The sequence below is a fragment of the Pygocentrus nattereri genome, chromosome 22, assembly GCF_015220715.1.
Source record: "Pygocentrus nattereri isolate fPygNat1 chromosome 22, fPygNat1.pri, whole genome shotgun sequence".
NCBI lineage: Eukaryota > Metazoa > Chordata > Actinopteri > Characiformes > Serrasalmidae > Pygocentrus > Pygocentrus nattereri.
In genome coordinates this window covers 869,621-893,387 of record NC_051232.1, presented here as the reverse complement: position 1 = coordinate 893,387, position 23,767 = coordinate 869,621, and the positions used below count along the sequence as shown (strand labels likewise).

The following is a 23,767-nucleotide window of genomic DNA, read 5'->3' as shown; positions in this document are numbered from 1 at the left end:
TTAGATGGCAGACCACCCGATTTTTAGGTAAGCAAATACATAGGAACAGATTCTAAATGTAAATTAAATAACACTTTATATTTTATTGTGTATCCGTTGCTTGCAGTAACTGCATCAAACAGGTGACTCACTGACATTATCAAACTGTTACATTCTTCTTTTGTGATGCTTTTCCAGGCTTTTTACCACAGCTTCTTTCAGTTGTTAACCCCTCCAAAACTATTTTTCTTTGGTCTCCTTTTCAGGAGGTGAAATGCTGCTCAATTTGATAAAAGTCCAGTTGATGCAAGAAACACTTGTTAGTCTCATGTTCTAATATTTTTACTCACTGGAACAATGGGTGGAGTCAAACAAAAGTTGCTATATTTTGCCATCAAGATGTAAATACCAGAAAATAAAAGCTGATCTATGAATGAAAATGAAGTTTTCATCTATCATCTCATATTAATCTTCTGAGCAAAAACAAAAGACTGTCTGTGTAACATAGCCACAGTAAACAGTTAAAATGCATAAGAGTTTTACTTTATATGTATAAAGTGGAATCCAAAAGTATGATACCACTAGTGAAAATGCTTCTATTTTGCATTGTTTTTCTATTGATTACTTAGCTTTTAATTATAAATTTTATCAGCATGACTGTATGAAAAGTAGAATCTTTACATGAATTTCAGAATTTCTTATTATTTTGTACGGTATGTCCCCACTTGGTTTAATGACAGCATGTGCTCAAGTTGGCATGGACCCTGCAAGTTCGTTAAAAAGCATTTGATGGGTAGATCAAATGCACCATATAAGCACAAGCTTCAGTAGAAGAGATAAGACTACAAAATCTAATTTATTTGTATAGTGCTTTTTATAACTGATGTTGTCACAAAGCAGCTTCACATAATTTTTACTTACTTCTTTACTTAAAGTAAAGACAAAATTTTAGCATGAATATACCGCCCCCTCCCCCCCACCCCCCAACGTGAGCAAGGAAAAACTTGCTCAAAGTTGAGGAAGAAACCTTGGGAGAAACCAAGGCTCACAAGGGGGGACACATCCTCCTCTGGTCAGACTACCTACAAATGATTACGCTACTAATATTAATAGAAGTAGTAATAATTAAGAGTCTATGAAAACTTCAACGTAGGATGGGCAGCTAGTCCAAGACAGGCAATCTGACATTTTATACAAAGACCTTAACACTGTGATAGTAACCAAAAAAAGTACCAAACCTGGCATAGTTCTTCATTTTATTTAGTCATACCTTTGCTTTGTTTTAAATGTGTCTAAATGTTCTAAACTTTTTGTTCATTTATAAATTTAAATGAATGAAATCCCAAATTTCCAATGTGACAATGTAACTATGGCAACAATAAACAAAATAAATAAATAAAATAAGTTATATTTCTATAACCTTTACCATTTGAGACTACTCAACACAACCTTTATTTTTAAGGTTGTTTGAAATGGCCAGTTTTGCCTGACTGTTCATTCATGTTCATATGTGGGAATATCTCCGTCTTGCTGTGGTTTGTATGAAATAAAATACATTAAAAAAAAGTGACAGGTTTGGAACATTAATTCTGTTAACCATCATTACACAACTATTAGTTTACACACTAAATGTGTAAACAAATGCAGTAATTACATACTGTAATGCAAGTACATCTACACTTTTTTTTAGAATACCTTCAAGCCAGAAGAGGAAGCTCAATTGTTGGTCAGAAAGCCTAAAGCTGAGTGGCTTGGTACTACCTCATCCATCATGTTAGTAGTGTCCTCACATGCAGACTAAAGGGATTTCAAATGTCAAATGTTAAACATTTCAATAAACATTACAAACATGTACATCAGAATTTTAAATGCAATACAGAATTTCACACAATCAGTGTCTGCTGCTATGCTGGTTCAGGTTGACTAGACATGGTCCCCACTATGGCAGACCTGACAGTTTGTTTTAAAAGCAAGAAACTATCACAAGTTCATATGAGACCCTGAATGACAGTCATAGGGTATCCTACACTGTACTTCAGAATTGTTGTCTGTATGTTGTTCTGTGAGTCTGCTGCTATAGTTGAAGGTTCTCCTTAGACATTGTCCACACTATGCTAAACCTGATAGTGGGTGTAACCAAAACCATTCAGACATTTCTGAGATGGTCCCCACAATGTGAGACCTGAGAGCATGTGTAACTAATATCATCCCTAAGGCCTCACTTAAAAAAATGACCTGTTACAAATTTATATCAGACAACAGATGAAATCAGTCCTGAAGTAACTTCAATTGACCACAATTAGCTACAGAACTATCAAGTAGTTCAATCACTATATGGACATAAAAACACTTTTTAAAATACCTTTAAGTCAAAAGTGGAATCTCCAGTGTTGGTCACGGGACCTGAAGTTGAGCAGATTGGTTCAACATTGTCAGCAGTGTCATCACATGCAGGCTACAGAGATTTCAAATAGTTAAACATTTAAAATTGAAGAGCATTTGCTAACATCAAATACCTACACCAACAAATACCATACTACTAAGCTAATAATGCCATTCACCTTTAGAACAACTGATATTTTCATACTAAAAACTATCATACTAAATAGCATATCAAACAACTAATAATTTTTAATAGTATTAATAGTGTGGATGATTAATGTTAATGACCTCAGCTGAAATGTTTCCACTAAAATTCCATTAAAATCCATATAAGAAATGTAATTTAGTCTAAGCCATTATCTAAATTAATCTCTAGAATATGTAACTTCTACTCAATTTCAAGGACAGCAACCCACATTGAAAGGGATTTCAAAGTGTTACCTTTTGTTCAAATGCTGATAAGCACCCTGAAACCTCTTTCATTTCCAAAAGGCATGGTTTTAAAATAAGACACAGTCATACTGCTAAAAATCTATTTCAAATATTTTCCAAACACATCTTATAAATCTTTCTTCTCCAAGGCCAGTCACTTCCTCCATAGTCGTAGGTTACTTCCTCTTCAGGCATTATATCTGTCATTGCAACAAGGCAGAGATGCAGTTTTCCCTGGACAATGATCTTTTTCATCTTACATTTGGGGTCCTTGTGCTCATCGTACACTAGTTGGCCAAGGATGTCATCCTATCTTGTTGCATCAATGCTTTAAAAATGAAAAAAAAAAATGCATTTATTGTATTCTATGTCTGAACTAGATCACTGCATAGTTAGCAGTGTCACAACAATCAATAAGCATTAACAAAAACAAAAGAAACTACGGTTGAAATGCAGGAATGGGCAACATGATATTAACACCACTATAGTTTTAAATGCAACAGGATTTTGTACAGGATGTAGCACCACACATGACTTGTGCTCATGGTGCCTGAAAATGGCCAATGATACAGAGAATAGTATCACTAGTACTGAGGACAACATAGTTCTTAAAAGTGGAGATATGTCAGTAGTGTGGTGATTTTTTTTGGCTACAGAAGGTTAGACCCCAAACAACAGTAATTTGCAAAACGTGCAAAAATACTGTGATCATAAAAACTGGCAATTGAATTCATCACCTAAAATAAAGGCACTCGCTTGTGTATGAGGAGTGTCAGAACCTGTGTAATTCTGAGAGCACAGATGAGCACAGGTTTCTCAAACCAACATACTAAACCAAAGGTAGTCTCTCAAGCAACAATCGTTGGATCATTTGCAAATGGAACTCTGCACATCAAAAAAGCAAGCCTTGGATTAAAATTATTAATCTAGTCAGATTTTGGTTAGCCAAGAATATGAGGCCTATGCAAATGGAAAAGAAAGTCTTTAGGTACCACATCTCAGGAAGGAAATAGTTCTTGCAAACGGCCTTGAATAAATGTGTGATGAATGCTGTGTCAAGCTAACTGCTATGTTAAAGTATGTCAATATCATAGTAAAAAGGTTTTACATGTAACTCGTCCATTCATTTTTAATGGACTGTTTTTTTTCTACACTGAATTCAAATTTGCTGAATTTTGACCCACGCCGTGCTGACCTTGAAACACAGAGCCAGTGACAATAGGCTATTTTGTGGCAGCCTGTCACTGTAAAATTGAATAATCCGTTAAAACATTTGAGATGTTTGTTGGAGCTCCTCTGACAGGTGGTTTGCTACCTTTATTTACCAAGAAAACAAGCATATTTGGCACTGGCTTCAAAAGCTACAATACTGCAAACAGTGCTAAATATTTTCTCAGAGGGTGCATGGGTGGCACAAATATTTACTGGTTAACTTGCTGACAAGAAGTTATGCAGCCTCCACCATCGCTCTCACCGTCAGATTTTTGAAGGTTATTTTAGTGTAAATTTCTTTGGTTAATAAGTTAATATTGTTACTACAAAAATATCCCCAAATATTGTGATATTATTTTAAAGGCCTTATCGCCCACCCCTACTGAAATGCAAACTATACTCTAGTACAGGTAATACTATGAAATTATTTAATGTCATATGATTAATGGTAGTTTAAAACCACAAGCTACATTGTTTTTGACAAAAAAAATTCTATAAAATATCTTCTATGATAAGCGCTAACATGTTATCTTTGAAACTTACCACTGTTTATTCTGCCAAAAGACATCAAACATAAACACAGTAATTCAGGAGACCCTCCTCCTTCTGTCTGATTCAAGGAAGTTATCAGTTCCTCTCTGTATTCAAGCACAAAATCTCCTTTATTCAAAGCCAGAGCAAGTACACCACGACCTGTCAAAGAAATAAAATAAATTTAAACAAATCATATGCATGTTGTAGCAGCTGTGAAACAGTCAGAAAAACACCCTGCACTCACTGTAAGACAGTGGATTTACTGTTTTAATCAGTGTGGCAATTCACCTTTGTTTCTAATTGAATTAATACACCATCAAATTTAGTGTACACAATATTACATAAACCAGTTTCTGCACAGAGGACTGTGGGAGTGACAGTCGAGCAAAGTAGATAAAAAGGATTTTTGAACTTCATGCAAATGAAAAGTGAACTGCACCAGGCAGTGGCCAGTACAAATGTGGATAATAATAAAACAAAAATATTCAAATTAACAATTATAAAACACTTATTAACTTTCAGCAGCAGATCATTCTTTTGGTAAAATGTGGTTAAGCTGGATTTCGCCTGCATTTCATTGGTACAAACAACTAGTCTGCTACTATACACACTTGTGTTCGGGACAGCTGAACGGTTTGTATTTTAGTTGCATGCCCCAAAAACGGCTAACATTTGGCAAGAGAAATTATTTTTTTTACTCTAATGTAAATATATAGGCAAAACCACAACAATACAGAACTGATGCTTCACCACAAGAAAGGTTACACCAGATCTATCTTTATAAGGGTTTATTAATTTACTCTCCAACACATCGGTCTTGTCAGTGGCACTAATGACATGCTGTACTGCTCCATCAAGTGGTTTCACCCTCCTCGTTTTATCTTCTCCTCCTGCAACTGAGAGTATCTGAAGCAGAAGGTCGACAAATCACACTCAAGGCAAAGCCACATGGAACAGCAAAAACAACTGTACAGTCAAGAAAAAGTAACTAGCGATAAAGAGTGTCACGGTTTCCCCTTGTTCTTGGGTCTGTTTCTTGCCCTGTGTTGTTGCCATGTGCTTGTTTGTTTTTGGTTCTTGTGCTCCGCCTTTTCTCCGCCTTCCCCATAAGTATCTTCACCTGCCTGTAGTCTGTCTCCTCCCTCTCCCAGGTGTTCCCCATTTGTTGTAACCTTTATCTAGCACTTTATTTTAGTCAGTGGTTGTCTGGTCTACTCATCATTCTGATTTATGTAGTTGTTCTTTCCCTGCCTTGTGTTTTGGTTTTTTTTTGTGATTTGTGCTTCTTTGTTTAAGCCCTGTAGTTTGTAACTTTGCTAGTTTGTTTTTGTTATTAAAGTCTGCTTGCACCTAAATACAGCCTCCCTGCGCATACCATACATGACAAACAGAATGTTATGATTTCCAATACCATTTTCTACTAGTGAGATACGATCAACATATATTTGCAATACAAACAGCATGTTTCATATGAAATTATAAAAAATTATTTTGAAAAGAAGCTAAATAGAATGACTCTTAAGTTACGATTAAACCAGTAACAGGTCTTGGTAATAGGCCAGTGCACTCAAAAGAGTTCTAACCATAACTAAAACAAATCTTGTAGTGCATTATTTTATTAATATTAGTTCATGCATTTACTGGAAGTGTAGACAGGCCCGCAACTGTATGACTTGGCTCTTCTTATATTTAGAGCTCAAATGTAGATCAATGCCTCACTCTGTCTTTCTCTTCACGTTTCGCTGTCTCCCTCTGCGTTTGCGCAAGAATGGCTCTGGCTGTCTCCCTCTCCAAAACTGTCTCTCTCTAAAACTAAACATATAAATATAGCAAGGCAGTGAGCCTAATAGTACACCTGAAAGATTAACTGATTTTCAAATCACAATCACGGCGAAAAAAGTGGATGTGCTGGTCTTTTGGCCACAACACACACCTTTCATTTACTGAAATCAGTAGATACAATGGCAGATATAATCTTTGTCAAAACAACTGCAATCAGATATTTTACCACATATTTCAGCCCCACTTTGCAGTCAATTGTCATCCAGTTAAGCTCCACAACTACCCCTCTTTCTCCCTCTCTCTCTCTCTCTATAAAGTGTACATACAGAACCTACACCTTGTTCAAAAACTTTGATCACATGAAACCAATAAAATATCCACCACACTTTTCTCTCTAAACTAAATAACATTACACACAAACTTACTAAGCATCAGGTTACAGAGCGGCCTCAGCCTACAGCCTCAGAGCTCATTCACATCCAGCTAACCAGCCCCCTTCCCCCCTCAAGCTAACCCTAACCAGCGCTAGCGGGTTATGAGCTCCTGAAATGTTGTGGGTGCTCGAGATAAATTTAAATAGAGAGATAAATGTATTTAAGCCTCCCTCATGGGAGTGAGGGCCAGAGGCTTCTGCGGTGTCAAGTTCCATTTCCCTGGTGGAGGTAGTTGGTAAGCTCCTCAGTGGCAAGGCACCGGGGATGGATGAGATTCGTCCAGAAATGCTTAAGGCTCTGGATATTGTGGGGCTGTCATGGCTAACACGCCTCTGCAATATTGCATGGACCTTGGGAACAGTAACCTTGGACTGGCAGACTGCGGTGATGGTGCCTATTTTTAAAAGGGGGACCGGAGGGTGTGTGCCAGTTATCGGGGTATCACACTGCTCAGCCTCCCTGGGAAAGTCTTTGCAAAGGTGCTGGAAAGGAGACTCCGACCGATAGTTGTACCTCAGATTGAGGAGGAACAATGTGGATTCCGTCCTGGCCGTGGAACAATGGATCAGCTTTTCACCCTCTCAAAGATGGTTGAGGGGGCATGGGAGTTTGGCAACCCAGTCTACATGTGTTTTGTGGAGAAGGCTTATGACCGTGTTCCTCAAGATATATCTTGTGGGAGGTCCTCAGGGAGTATGGGTTACCGGGGCTACTACTCCGGGCTATCCAATTTCTGTACTCCCGGAATGAGAGCTGTGTCCGTATACTCGGCATTAAGTCAGACTCTTTCAGTGTTAACGTTGGGCTCCGTCAGGGTTGTGCTCTGTCTCCACTCTTGTTCGTGATATTCATGGACGGAGTGTCAAGGCGTAGCCAGGGTCAGGAGGGCATTATGTGTGGAGACCGGAGGGTGGCGTCTCTGCTATTTGCAGATGATGTTCTTTTGGCAGAATCACATGGATGACTCCAGCGCTCGCTGGAGTGGTTTGCAGCTGAGTGTGAAGTGGTTGGTATGCGGATCAGCACCTCCAAGTCTGAGTCCATGGTCTTGGCCTGGAAAAGGATGGCATGTCCACTCCAGGTAAGGGGAAAGGACCTGCCCCAGGTGGAGGAGTTTAAGTATCTTGGGGTCTTGTTCACGAGTGACGGGAAGAGGGATTGTGAGATCAGCCGTAGGCTGGGACAGGCGGCAGCAGTAATGTGGTCACTGTACCGGACTGTAGTGGTGAAGAGGGAGTTGAGCCAAAAGGCGAAGCTCTCTGTTTACCGGTCGATCTACATCCCAACCCTCACCTATGGTCATGAGCTGTGGCTAATGACCGAAAGAACGAGATCGCGAATACAAGCGGTGGAAATGAGCTTTCTTCGTCGGGTGGCAGTCTACACGCTATGCGATAGAGTTAAGAGCTCGGTCATCCGGAAGGAGCTCAGAGTAGAGCCGCTACTCCTCCACATTGAGAGGAGCCAGCTGAGGTAGTTCGGGCATCTGATCCGGATGCCCCCTGGACGCCTCCCAGTGGGGGTGTTCCAGGCATGGCCTACCGGGACAAGACCCCGGGGTCGTCCTAGGACCCGCTGGAGGGAATATGTCTCCAATTTGGCCTGGGAGCGGCTTGGGGTCCCCAGGAATGAGCTGGTGGAATTTGGGTTAGGGTTAGGGATACGCAGCGAGCAGGAATTGGCTGTAACTCTTAAATCATTAGGAAGATGCCCAGCTCAAGGTCAAGAAGGCCTGGAGAGTATGGAGAGTCATAAAAAAATGGTCTTTGTCTGACGAAGCATATAGGTGTCTAAATAGAATTTAATATACTGAATACAATGATAGCCAATGGGAACCCGAGGATGTTCAAAGAGGAGGAGTGAAGAAATCACCCCAGGGAGGGGTGTTGAGCACATTCGGAAAAATATATATAAAAACTCCTATATTGTGTGGATCTCTACATTTTGGCTGTCCGGGAGCCATCTTCTCACTTGAAACTTAATAAATGAAGAGGGCCTTCTCCTTCCACAAAAGAACCACCGGCTGAAGTTTGGTTTTTCATCTTTCTTTAACCTTTTGCAGGAATGCTTTTTGATCTTTTTGACTATATTATCTTTTTTACATTTTGCAAGAATCATTTGATTTTAATTACCCCCTTTTACATTAGAGAACAGAATAAAACTTAAAATTAATTGATGATCACCACTTTTTTTTTTTTTTACAGATCGTCAGGGCTGAGGACAGGTGCTCCGAGTCCCGGCAGTATCTAACAGACAGACAGCAGTTTATCACACTAGGTCCAAAGAAGTCCGTCACCTATCCCATTACATGTGGTGGTATCATGCAGGGCTCAGTTCTTGGACCTCTTTTCTTAATTTACATTTCACCCCTTGGACAGATCATTCATAGCATGGCCTAAACTTTCATTGTTATGCTGATGATATTCAGTTCTATCTCAGTACATGCACACCCTCAGATTCCCCTCTCAGTACACTGATTGAATGTATTTCTGATTTAAATCTGCGGATGCACAATAATTTTCTCATGCTAAACACTGATAAAACTGAAGTCCTACTGGTTGGCCCTAAACCTTTACTATCAAAGTCGATTTTTCAGCTGTAATCGATGGCCTCCTCATTAAGACTGCATTTGTTGTTAGAAATCTTGGTGTTTTACTCAAATCATCACTTAAATTGATCTGCACATCGAGTTCCTCACTAAGACTGCATTCTTTTATTTACTGCCTTCATTATGTCCCGTATTCACTACTGTAACTCCCTCTTTGTTGGCCTCCCTGTAAAATCGATAGAAAGGCTACCGTATATTCAGAACTCTGCAGCTACAGTTCTCACCCATACTAAGTGTTCAGCTCACATCACCCCCATTCTCTCTCAGCTACACTGTCTACCGGTCTCGTCCCATATAAAGTTTAAAATTTTACTACTCAATTTCAAAGCCTTGCATAACCTGCTCCCCCTCTACATCAGAGAACTGCTGACCTCTTACTCTCCCTCTCGCTCTCTCAGGTCTCCTTGTAATAACTTACTTGCTGCCCCATGTTACCTTTTTTCAGATTTCCAAATGCTCAAGTTAGCTAACATCTAGTTTATTGATTATTGATCAGGAATATTTCATTGAAAATTTCTGTCAAAAGTTAGATGACTCACATGGTGCAGAGCACATTTTGCTCATGAAAAGTGCAGCTGTTCGGTCATTTATTAACCTTTTCTTAAAGCAAGTGTGTCTGGTCTTGATGCTTAGTGAGGTCAACATTTCAAAGAAAACAGCAATTATCTGACAAAGCAACTTTCTTAACAGTGAAATAACCACATCCAGAGTGTAATGAGGTGGCCTGTTGAAAATAATATATAATATAAATTGTGTGGATTATTTATCATGCTGAGCAGACTTGTACAAGTGGGCATTACTGGTCAGGGCTTATGTGCAAAAAGCAGAAAGTATATCCTAATTATAATAGTACATCCAGATAATACCAGAGAGGATGAAGCTATTTTTTGAATGATTCATTTCATTTAGTAACACAATCAGTAAATACCTGTATAGAAGAGTCTCAGAATGTCAGATATCTAAAGACGTGTCTGTGTCTAGCCCAGCAAATGATGGTCCAGAAAGCCAAAACTGTAAAAGCTGTGGAAAAAGCTTGTACCAAAGTCTCAGTGTTTTATGGACACCAAGCATCAACTCTGCAGTCACAAATGTCATGAACGTCTGAGAAAACAGATCAGTCAGACACATTTGAATGAGGTATTGGAGACCTGGAACACATCAAGTCGGAAGGAATCACCCCCTTAACTATCTCGAGTGGAATTACAGCACAGTCTATATATTTCTACATTGACAACTTTGTACAACAAACACTTTCAGGCACTTTTTCATCAAGTGATTTGATGGACATTCATGTTTTGTCTTTGTTTAGCTGCAATTTATGCTGTAAATATCTAGCTGTATATAGCAGAAACAATAAAATCCTTACGGTACCAACAAACCTAATCTACAGGACTGGAGGTTTCACTGATATCATTTTCTAAAATTAACAAGTGTAACAAATGTGGAATAAAAGATTTAGTTTCCTTCATAAAAATGAGGCTAAAACAATGTGTAGTATCAGAGCAGTGCAATTCAACATAGATCAAAAAATAACTTTGTTTTCAATGTTTATAATGTTTACAAAGTTGGAGCCAATATTTCTCTGAATGAAAAATTACTTTTGGCTAAACTTTGCAAAGCGGCTAGCAGTGGCTGGACTGTCAATGATGTTAATCACATTATTTAACTCTCTACTACACCATAAAATAGTGACTCAATCTAACTCTGTTGCTTAGAGGCACAAAACTGTAAATTTACAGAATTTAAATTGCAGGATACAAAACATGAATGTACAGAGCCATGTGAGACCACCCCTTACAGACAGGGGTGACTGCGAAATGACAGCTTAACAGAGGCCTACTTGCTCTTTTAGAAGAGAAGGTGAAGGAAAAAAGGTGTTGATGTGCCCATCTACATCTGCAGGTCAACAGCTTTGCAGTTTATGTTGTTAAGAGAGAGACATTCTGCCAGATGCTGCAAAAGTCAAAAGAAACTAGATATTCAAATGAATATAGGCTCTGTATTCTGAGTTACTGCTGTTTTCAGTATAACACACCACCTATTAGACACATGTGACTGCAACTGTGGTCTTTATGTGTGCTTCTTTATGAAGGCAGTGTTATTCAATGTTCCATGTAATCCATTTTGCCAGAACTGAATGAGAGATGGGCAGCACGGTGGCTTGGTGGGTAGCACTGTCGCCTCACAGCGAGGAGGGCCTGGGTTCGATTCCCCGGCCGGGCGGCCAGGGTCCTCTCTGTGTGGAGTTTGCATGTTCTCCCCGTGTCTGCGTGGGTTTCCTCCGGGTTCTCCGGTTTCCTCCCACAGTCCAAAGACATGCAGTCAGGCCAATTGGACATGCTAAATTGCCCCTAGGTGTGAGTGACTGTCTGTGTCTGTCTGTCTGTCTGTCTGCCCTGCGATGGACTGGCGACCTGTCCAGGTGGTATCCTGCCTTCCGCCCGAAGACTGCTGGGATAGGCTCCAGCACCCCCCCGCGACCCTGACGGAGAAGCGGCTTAGATAATGGATGGATGAATGAGAGATTATCTGCTGTGTGAACTTCTCCATCAGTATAAATTACAGGGAATTCTTAAATCAACACAAAGTCACAGGAACACAGAAAAGAAACACATTCTGCTTAAAGGAAATTAAACCAGAGCTTTATTATTTAAAACGCCTTGAATTAACTGGATAGCTGTAGCTTATAGTGACATCTACACATTTCACCTCATATTTAAACTAAATCAGTTGTATCTTGACACATTTTAGATTAAGTTGAATAGAAGAGTATAATGTGAGGGGCATTTAATTCCAGTCCTGGATGGTTTTAGTCCAGCACTGTTTGATAACTTCCTTGCTGTAAAAGAATTACGCTCAGCAATAGATGACTTTCCAAACTCTGATGGACTCCACCCACCTACAGTGGAACTACACCCCCCTGGTTTTTCTGTCTTTGCTATGTTTTTAGCAGTAATTTGTAAGACATTAAACATACGTATCAGATGTTGATGTCATATTTGGAAAGTACATAAACTGACACGAAAACTTAATTAAATAGGATACATAAGGAGTGCTGAGTGTTCCAGAGTGTACCATCACTACTTCACCCCCATAGCATATCTAGGACTTCTTCAACAACACATTTTTTTCACAAACAACCAAAAAAAAATATTTATGAAGGAACAAATTAATAATAACAATGAAGAAACGAGCAGTAGACAAACTACATCCTTCCTTTAATAATATATAGGCATGTCACATTCATAGTACTCCTACACGGGCAGCTTGCTTGGTGATTTCATTTCACTGTGGGTTTATGTTGACACAATCTACTCATTAGACACTAGACAGTTAAAACTATGCCCATAGTGAATATCAATGAATGTCAATGCAATAGGCTATAAACTATTTCAGAGTCTGAGTATGAGAGACTCCTAAATGTATGGTGATGCTTGTTTAATGTAAAACCCATAAAGTGTTTTATAACATTTTTTAGAAAATGAATTATTAATATGCACATTCATTAATATGAACTAAACCGTATTGAGCGCTGGAAACTTTTATTTTGAAAAATATCCTCCCGGTTGTGGTCTGTTGTTGCTGTGTTCCCACAGCGTGTTGTGTTTGGGGGAAGCTCTGAAGCGGAGACTCAGTCTGAGGTTAAAGAGCTGTAAGTGCTGCTTTAAGCTGCTTTCAGTCCTTATATGTCAGCGTAACTGACTGATGAGTGTTTTTAAATGTCTGTTAGAGCCTCACTGATGGAGGTGCTGCTCGTCCTGCAGGGGTTTAGAGGAGGAGCTGCTGTAAAGTCGGTAGGTCGGTAAAGTTGGGCTGATGTTGGATATTCAGCGGATATTCGCGTCTCGCCCCTCCTGTCGCTCACAAACCGCCTCTTAAAGATTCTGAAAGAACATTTTCTAAATCTGGTAAAACAGACAACAAACTACAGTCATTTCATTTCGTCAGAGTTCTCGATCTTTCCATTTCGCCGAGGACTTTTGGGAAAAATATCCGGAATCGCTGCTGTAGGCGCCGAAACCGGTAAGGGACCGTCGGTAAAGGGCGTGTACTGCTTAAAAACGTAAAACATTCAAAGACATGAGGAGCCTGTTGCCGTTATTTCTACAGACTTTAAACCTACTGAGATGGAAAGATGACGTGAAAATCAATAACTGACACTAACAAGTATAGATCTGACCTGAGCTTATAAACATACTATAACCTTTACTTTATTAAAACATGCCTCAACTAAAGTCTGTTATCATCATTTTATATCAGTTTTTGAAGTTATATGCATTGCTGTGCCAGTATTTGCGTAACTAACTGGTGGTCAAAAGTAGTTAAAACATTGCTAATAAAAATGTCTACATTTAAAATATTTCTCCAAAGACAGAATTTTCATCTGAATGAGGGACTGACTTACAATGCATGCCTGGAAGGTTTAAATTTTTTTCTTGATTTGCTTTTATTAACTTTTCTTGAAAGGTCTTACTGTTCTCATGCCTTTTGTGTGAATCTTGTTTGCATTTTTATGTCTCTATTGGCTGACATGTGTGGGCTGTGAAGAGTAGTCCCTTTGTCATGTAACGACCTCCAATGGTGAACCAGTTGTAAAATAGGTTATCTATATCTCCCCAATCCAGCAATGCCATTGCTGAGGAGATATCTCTGAGATATTCTGGCTCCTAGATGGGGAAGACTGTAGATTCCTTGTTGAGCCACAAAACTCCTATTTTAATTACAAAGGTAGAGGCAGTCGCCATCAAGTAGGGGATTTGGGGTTGTTTAGACAAAGGGGCAACAGAAGGGTGTGGTTTTACGTGGTTGACTTTTTAAGTCTCAACTGAGTACAAGACCTGTGCATAATAGAGAATGCTTCTCTATAGGTCCAGTCTCTGCTCCGGTCTTCATGAACTGCCAGCAAAAGGCAACGGAGGCAAGAAAAAGCTAAACATTTCTGATGTCAGGTGAGTTGATTTGAACCTACTTTCATCTCTCTACATTATCAGTTATTAAAGTTATATGTATGTTATGCGTGCATTTTCAGTGCTGCTTAGTTTAGTCTCAAAACACAGGTTTGGCTAAACCAGCAACGTCAGGATTTGTAACTTAGTTTATTATGATATTTAGTTCATATATTAAACAAAATAATAATCTTTTTAAAACAGTGATCAAAACAGTAAAATTATCTTCCTTTGATTCATTTACACCAGCAGCCCACAATAACAGCCTTTTTTATTTAAGTGTGTAAAGTAGATGTATAGTCTGTGCTCATCTCTGGCCCTTACTGAGTACAATGCCATGTGTTTTCTATTAGGCCTTGAGTAAAACCCTGTAGGCACTCACTTAAAGAACTGTTCATGGCATTTTTTAAATGAGTAGCTATATGCAATGGAACTACACTGAACAAAGCTATTATTATTATTGTTATTATTGTTATTATTAATATTATTGCATCTTTTAAAATGGGTAAGTTTTCCAGAAATGAGATTTGTATATTAGATGGAAAATGAATTAAAACTGTGCTGTGTGGAAAAGTGACCTTCTCAGTCAAAGGTGGTAGTAGCCAAAGAGTTCAGTTGTTTCATTAAGCCACAGCACTTGATTTCAAGATGCCTCTGGACTATCTAAGAGTTGCATGTAAATTTCATGTTGAAATTTGTAATGAAATCACAATCAACATTACCATCTGATAATCTTTCCGTGTCTGAGATGTTTGTGCAACAACATGGCACAGTAGGCCAGTAAATAATGGTTCCCATGTCAGCCGGATTCTTGTGCAGGTCCATGGTAGTGTGGTAGGGGTTTTGCTTTGCTTAAATTAAGTCAACAAGTAGAGCTGTTCCTTAGTCTTTCATATCTTGCCCTGACTTCAATAATTGTTCTTGTCTTTCATTTCTTAATGATGTCATACAGTGGATGTTTATAAACGAGAAGTGTTCAGATATATTTTATATTCTTCCCTTGTTTTGTAACAGTCAGTTACCTAAAATTTCAGAGGTGTTCATGGCTGTAAAGTGTAAACACCCCAAGAGATTTGCTGGACCACAGTTTATTTGAAATTGAAATTGTATATGCATGACTTGGATTAAGGCCTCATAAGACAAGTAAGCTTTGAGAATTTGCCAAAACATACAGCAAAATTCTTATCTGAGCTCTTGAAAGACCTGTTGAGTGAGAGGGTCCAGTTATATTCTGTCAAAAATATTTGAAAAATCTAGTTCAGCCCTGCAGTTTCCAATGTCAGCATAGCAACAAAGCTTCAATGGTCTATGTGTGTATTTAAAGAGTTTAAGTTATTGGCTTTTCCACATCATATGGAGATTTCTGCCGTTATTGATTTGGATTAGACTGATTTTACTTTATTGCAAGTTGAGTTTTTTTTTTCATCAGAAATCATTGATGATGGTTTCAAGTCATCTTCTGCTCTTTCCTATTCAGCTTAAATGTTCTTCGGTAAACACGTGAGGATATTCCACCAAGAGGAAAGTTAAGCTGCTTAAACGGGTGATCATATAAGAATATGGCATCCAGAAGACATTCTGGGACTCAGCAAACGTCATCTGGTATCCTCCACATGAACACATCTCATAGACAAATGCAGAAACACAGGAAGGAGAGAAATCACTACTGCTTGGAATGTGGAAAGAGTTTTGCTGCACAGAGTACTCTCAAAACACACCAACGCATCCACACAGGAGAGAAGCCGTATCACTGCTCAGAGTGTGGACAGAGTTTTACTCAACAGAGTAATCTCAAAACACACCAGCGCATTCACACAGGAGAGAAACCGTATAACTGCTCAGAGTGTGGGAAGAGTTTTATTGACAAGAGTGCTCTCAAAATACACCAACGCATCCACACAGGAGAGAAACCGTATCACTGCTCAGACTGTGGACAGAGTTTTACTCAACAGAGTAATCTCCAAAACCACCAGCGTATCCACACTGGAGAGAAGCCGTATCACTGCTCAGAGTGTGGGAAGTGTTTTACTGAACAGGGTCATCTCAAAAACCATCAGCGCATCCACACAGGAGAGAAGCCGTATTGCTGCTCAGAGTGTGGGAAGAGTTTTACTAAACAGAGTACTCTCCAAAGCCATCAGCGCATCCACACAGGAGAGAAGCCGCATCACTGCTCAGAGTGTGGGAAGAGTTTTAATAAACGGGGTCATCTCAAAATACACCAGCGCATCCATACAGGAGAGAAGCCATATCATTGCTCAGAGTGTGGGAAGAGTTTTAGAAAACAGAGTAATCTCCAAAGTCACCGGGTTATTCACACAGGAGAGAAGCGGCATCACTGCTCAGAGTGTGGGAAGAATTTTGCTCAACAGAGTACTCTCCAAAACCACCTGCGCATCCACTCAGGAGAGAAACCGTATTACTGCTCAGAGTGTGGGAGGAGTTTTACTCAACAGAGTAATCTCCAAAAACACAAGTGCACTAAGAGCTATGGTGGAAATCAGCAGTAATGAGTAACCTTAACACATTCCAGGTGAGAAAGTCTGCAGGAAACTGTGATTCTAGGCCAGATTTCAGTCTGTCTTTTGGGGAAAACCACATTTTGTTTTACACAGTTTCTAAAATATAAGTATTAAATGGAATGGAATTTCCTCTACTGACCACCAAGTCAAACCTAAAGCTCATTCACCCAACGAGAAGGTGTGGTATTGCATATTCTCCTCAAAATGTCAACATTGCATGTTGATGCCTCTCAAGAGACTTCACATTCAATAATAAGACGTTCTTTTCTTTCTAATTTAGGAGATATAAGCTAGTACACTGTTTCTGATGCAATGGTGGATGTAACAACAAGCATTTACCAGAGTGCTTGGCTCTTTATCATCTTTATCTTCATATACATAAAAGAGCGAGAATGATATAGACAATCACTGGCCACTTTATTAGGTACTGTGCTAGTAAAATTGCTAGTAAAAGGTTGGACCCCCTTTTGCCTTCAGAACTGCCTGAATTTTTCGTGGCACACTTGCAACAAGGTGTTGGAAACATTCCTCAGAGATTTTGTTCCATATTGACATGATAGCATCACGCAGTTGCTGCAGATTTGTCGGCTGCACGTTTATAATGCGAATCTCCTGTTCAACCACATCCCAGAGGTGCTCTATTGGATTGAGATCTGGTGACTGTGGAGACCATTGGAGTACAATGAACTCATTGTCATGTTCAATAAATCAGTTTGAGATGATATGAGCTTTGTGACGTGGTGCAAAATCCCTCTGGAAGTAGCCATCAGAAGATGGGTTCACTGTGGTCATAAAGGGATGGACATGGTCAGTAACAATACTCAGGTAGGCTGCGGCATTTAAACGATGCTCAGCTGGTACTAAGGGACCCAAAGTGTGCCAAGAAAATATCCCCCACACCATTACACGACCAACCTGAACCGTTGCTACAACACAGGATGGATCCATGCTTTTGAAACATTAAAACAAATTTGAAAGAGAAAATAATGCATTCAATCAAATCAATTAGAAAGTAATCATTAGAAATTAAATTGGGTTAGTTAAATAATCTAATTTAAAACTAAAAGTTACATTAGGAAAAAAAAAAGTCATTCCGGAGAAAAATGGCTATCGCTGCTAATGTTGTTTAAGCTGAAAGCTGCTGAAACAGTAATGTTCTAATGCTGCTCTGTCAACCGGGTTTATTTAACTTAGTAGCTAAATGCTGTTTCTCCATGTTTATAGTTTTCACCTTCAACAGGACTAACTGACCAATTCCCAATGATCTAAGAATTCTGTTCGGCTCATATCTTTGCAACATTTTAAATAAATATGCTGGTCCTGCACCACTGAGCAATTTATAGACCACTAACAGCATCTTTAAGTCTATTCTGTAACAGATTGGAAGCCAGTGTAAGGATTTAAGAATGGGGGTGATGTGTTCCCTTTACTCTGGCAGCTGCATTCTGAACCAGCTAAAGTTGTGTGTTTTTTGGGGGTCCAGTTAGGAGACCTTTGCAGTAATGGATCATGCTAGATCCCTCATCTTGATTGATATTCATAAAATGTGTGGTTTTTATTTTAGTAATTAAGACTTCACTTTGATTCTCTTCCATCAGCTGTGCATGCATGTAACCCATTTAAATGGATTCTAGTGTAGTGCATTGTCTTACTCCTATAACCATTACTTATGACTTATGAATGCTTACTTAATGAAGAGGTAAATACGGATGTAGTGTATAGTGCTTCTAGCCATAGAGGTAGCTTAGGGTACTCTAAATGTTAAGAGTATTCTGCTGTTGTTAATATTATTTTGATGATGCTGGAGAAAAAGGACTGTCTTGCTTTGCACATTGTGTTGTAATTGTGCAGCCTATCTTTGAAGATTTCATTGTGAATTTGAAGCTTGATTTTACACCATCTGCATTCAGCCTTCCTACATTCTCTCTTATGGATTTGAATTGCAATGTAGGAGCCAAAATGCTTCCTAAAAGCTCTAGGGACGAGCATAGTGTTTTATTTAATACATGTGCGTAGTTTTTGAAATCTGTTTTTGAAGTCTGGTTTCTGTACTCACCACCGCATTGAGACAGCTCTTCTGCAGTCTGCAGATAGTAGTTCACTCAATGTTCTCCTTTTTCTAACCCTAACCCTAACCCTAACCTAACCCTGTTAGTCATGATGTTCTCGCTGTTTGTCTTTTCTCTATTGGTATCACTGACACAGCCTTACAGTGGTTCAGGTCATATTGACGGAATTGTTATGGATTTGATTATGGATTTGCCCATAATAAATCTAGCTTTTCTCTGCATATGCGTTCGTCTCATCATCGCTCCCCAATGTTACAATGATTAGAGTAAGACTTTTGAACTAACCTTTTCAGTTTATTTGATGTAACCCTTAAGGATTTTCATTATTTTTAATTTTGACTTAACTTTGAGTGCTTATACTAACACTGTTTATTAATCAGTTTGATATACTTAATTTTACTTACTTTTCCAAGTACTTTTATGGTTCTATGTCACATAACCATGATACGTACAATCCATGTAATCTATGAAAAAGAGCTGATGAGTATGGAATTTCATGATTAATTTATCTTGAAAGAGGAGGGATGACAATTGTTGATAAAATATGTCCTTGAGTCATCATTAATAAAAAGTTAGCAGCAATTATTAATTTTGAAATTATTAAAATAAAGTATAAAGATTAAGTACTACTTAAGGCTTAGGTAGGGGGAAAGTTAGGCCTAATGGATCCAGGCGAGAGGGTGTCTGTGCCAGACACTGTTGCATTGTTAGAAAGCCTTGAGAGATTAGCGAACACCTGCACATAAAAATATTGCCTGTTCAGTAAAATCAAGCTAGCCTTTAATGAAGAAATAGATACGCAGCAAGCAGGAATGGGTGGTAACTCTTAAATAATTAGGAAGGTGCCCAGCTTGAGGTCAAGAAGGCCCAGTATGGAGAGTCATAAAAAATGGTCTTTGTCTGACGAAACATATAGGTGACAAAATAGAATTTAATATAGCGAATATAATGATAGCCAATGGGAACCCGAGGATGTTCAGAGAGGAGTGAAGAAATCATATTCTTCATGATATTCAGTTCTATCTCAGTACATGCACACCCTCAGATTCCCCTCCCAGTTCACTGATTGAATGTATTTCTGATTTAAATCTGTGGATGCAAAATAACTTTCTCATGCTAAACACTGATAAAACTGAAGTCTTACTGGTTGGCCCTAAACCTTTACTATCACAGTAATTTTTCAGTTGTAATTGATGTCCTGCTCATTAAAACTGCATCTGTTGTTAGAAATCTTGGTGTTCTACTCGACTCATCACTTAATTTTGATCTGCACATCAAGTTCCTCACTAAGACTGCATTCTTTCATTTACTTCCTGATAGATAATGGTGGAAAAACTCTTGTTCATGCCTTAATTATGTCCCGTATTCACTACTGTAACTCCCTCTTTGTTGGCCTCCCTGTAAAATCGATAGAAAGGCTACCGTATATTCAGTACTCTGCAGCTACAGTTCTCACCCATACTAAGTGTTCAGCTCACATCACCCACATTCTCTCTGAGCTACACTGGCTACCGGTCTCGTCCCATATAAAGTTTAAAATTTAACTACTCAATTTCAAAGTCTTGCATAACCTGCTCCCCCTCTACCTCAGAGAACTGCTGACCTCTTACTCTCCCTCTTGTGCTCTCAGGCACACTGCTTTTTGTAATAACTTACTTGCTGCCCCACGTTACCTTTTTTTAGATTTTCAAATGCTCAAGTTAGCTAACATCTAGTATATTGATTATTGATCAGGAATGTTTCATTTGAATATTTCTGTCAAGAGGTAGATGACTTACATGGTGCAGGACACGTTTTCTTAAAGCAAATGTGTCTGGTCTTGATGCTTAGTGAGGTCAACATTTCAAGGAAAACAGCAATTATCTGACAAAGCAACTTGCTTAACAGTTGGGTTGAGGCCCAAGCAGAGGATGCACGTTCAGCCGCTAGGTTTTTGCTAAGAGAAGTAATCCATAGGTTTGGTGTACCTGATAAGATTATTTCTGATAACGGTCAACACTTTGTTAATAAAGTAATTGATGTCATCACACAGGCTTTGAGAATAAAACGTAGATTGGGATGTGTGTATCACCCACAATCACAAGGCATGTTTGAACGTTAAAATGGTGTTTTAAATGCTGAAATAGCTAAATTATGTGAGGCGAGTGGACAGAAAATTGACTGGCTTAATGCCTTACCTTTAGCCTTGATGAGTATGCGCATGTCAACTAATCGTAATACACATTTCACTCAGGATTCTTACCGGATGATTGCATGATTATGTTACGTTTGACTAAAATTCATTGGGAAATTTTCCAGGATGTAAAGGCGCCACAGAGGATCGAAAGTTAGAAATGAGAGAGGACAGCCTTAAAAAATGCTCCCTGGTGATTTTGTGTCTGGGCCTAGACGAGAGAGTCAGGTTAAAGTGATTTTAGTCACCCCCACAGCAGTCAAGGTTGAAGGTCAGAAAGTGTGGATTCATCTAAACTATTGTTCTGCTGCACCACCAGCACAGCCCGTTCCACAAGAGGAACCAGGAAGTGCAGAAGACTCTCCTGAAGAAGGTACCAGTGGTCTAGCGCACTGGAGCACAAACACATAGACTTTTAACTCCTGACATATCAGACAGTGACGATTCATTTTCAAGTGTAGGCTTACACTTGCTCACACAACTAGAATCAGGCAGAGACTCAGATTGAGGCAGAGGAGGGTGTGTAGGAGCCTAGCTGAGGTGGGACGAGTGCTGATTGGGCGTGCCTGCACTCTGAGCACCAAAAAGCTTCAAGAAGGGTAAATACTCACCCACCACGTACCACAATCTTTTTATATATAGACTTGTGACTTTAGATGTGCAAAATTGTTCATTATCTTATTCTTACTTTTGACTAGTGTGGACTTTAGCCATGAAATACTAACTTTGACCACAGAGGGACATGCAACGTATAATGTATAAGCTTGATTTCTGTGACATAGTTTCCTGTCCTCGTCCAGTTTATGCCCCATGGCTAATGTCCACAGATAAATATGTGTGTATTGGCTCTATGTACCACAATGACCCTACTAGAGTCTGCAAACTTGGATAAAGTGTGGTGGAACACAGGTGTTAATGGTTATACACATAAGCAATCCATGCAAAAATTAAAACAGCTACAAGATAGTATTATTCTTGTGTGGGGAAAACCTTCACAGCCATGTAGCAGAGGTTGTAATCCAGTTTATTTGACCTTTAAAAGGGTTATACCATTAATGCAAGGTACATATGGCTTAGGAGCAGACATGGCAAGTACTGATCTTATAGGTAGATTTAAGATTATAGTTAAATCTAAATCAACCACTCATCCTCCAACTACAGCTAAATCTGCATTTAAAACGGTTTCCTTTAGAGATCCAGATGAAGGTATAGCCATAGAAACTGGGTTTACGGACGAAAGTGGCTTGATTGGATACACTACACAACTCGCTCATTAGGTGCACATGAATGTTATGCATGTTCTACAGCTAAGCCAGTTTTGACAAAGAGAACCATTCCCAGTTTTGTTAACCTCTTAAGCTCCAAGCCTATTTTTGCCAATTTTCGCCTGAAATGACATACCCAAATATTAATGCTTTTTACTCAAATATTATATAATCCAGAGGCAATTTTAAATGATCAGAACCATATTACTTGCCTTCTCAGCATACTTTCTCACAGATCAGTCTCAAATGATTTGGTCTGTGCTCATATGCACTGAAAATTCCCACCAGTTAGGAAGATAGGACATACCACCCGTTTTTAAGCCTGAGAAAGGTAACTTTACATGTTTTACTTGACAAGGGACGATTTGTGGGTAATTTTCAAAATTGTGTACAGACTTGTGACGTGACTGACTTCTCATCATCTGACTTTTCAACTATGTTAGTTGTTAGAGCTGACATTTGGTGGTATTGTTTACCTACCACCTTAAGACCGACTTTACCTAGGACTTGGATAGGCACATGCGCCATCACTAATTTTTAATACTAAAAGTTATAACCACTGAACATGACAATGCTTCTCAGTGCAGAACTAAGAGATCAACACCAGTTCCAGGCAGCTTTGATAACACCATCTATTTTGATACCATAGGGGTCCCAAGAGGGGTCCCTGACAAGTTCAAGGCAAGAGACCAAATAGCAGCAGTTTCTGAATCGCTTTTTTTCTGGTGCTCTACCATTAACAAGAATGTCGATTGGACCACTAGTTTGATGACTAAAAAAATAGACTTGCCCTTGATATGCTTTTGCAGGAAAATGGAGGGGTTTGTGTTATGATTGATACTGCTTGTTGTACATGTATTCCAAATAATACTGCCCCAGATGGTTCAGTCACTGAGGCCTTGAAAGGACTAACTGCTGTAGCTAACGAACTGGCAGAGAACTCAGGCATTGATAATCCATTTACTAAAATGATGGAATCCTTGTTGGGAAATGGTCCGGTTTGGCTAAATCACTATCAGTGTCCGTAGCAAGAGCTGTAGGACTCCTGGCTGTGTGTGGTTGTTGTATCGCTCCGTGTGCACCAGCACTTCTGGAAAGGCTGAACACGGCCCTAACAAAGAAGGATGCCAGATACGTGCACCAGATGTTGACTACTACTGGTCAAGATGATGATGACCTCTATGAAAACCTACCCCTGTATGAAAATCTTTCAGATCATCATGCTGACAACTTTCACATTTAACTTCAATGACCGATCAGGCGGAAATTATGTATTAATGACCTCTCGTTCCTGCCTGCAACTAGCCCTTCTACTTGGCATATGGTCAATAGGGCAGAAGAGGACACTCCATATTGTCTACAAAATTTGTAGTGTTTTGTTTGTTGTCTTTTATGTTTGAAATCATTTATTCATACATTTGTTTCACTT

At 39.1% G+C, this 23,767-nt stretch overlaps 1 protein-coding gene across 1 annotated transcript in view; it reads left to right on the top strand.

Annotated features, from left to right (window-relative positions):
- The window catches only part of LOC108413188 (zinc finger protein 239-like), a 65,101-nt gene that overhangs the window by 12,948 nt on the left and 28,386 nt on the right, over positions 1 to 23,767 (top strand). Inside the window, exon 4 of the mRNA XM_037532869.1 lies at positions 15,940 to 16,785. Within this exon, the coding sequence (XP_037388766.1) occupies positions 15,940 to 16,785 (846 nt within the window). The remainder of the gene's footprint in view (positions 1 to 15,939; positions 16,786 to 23,767) is intronic.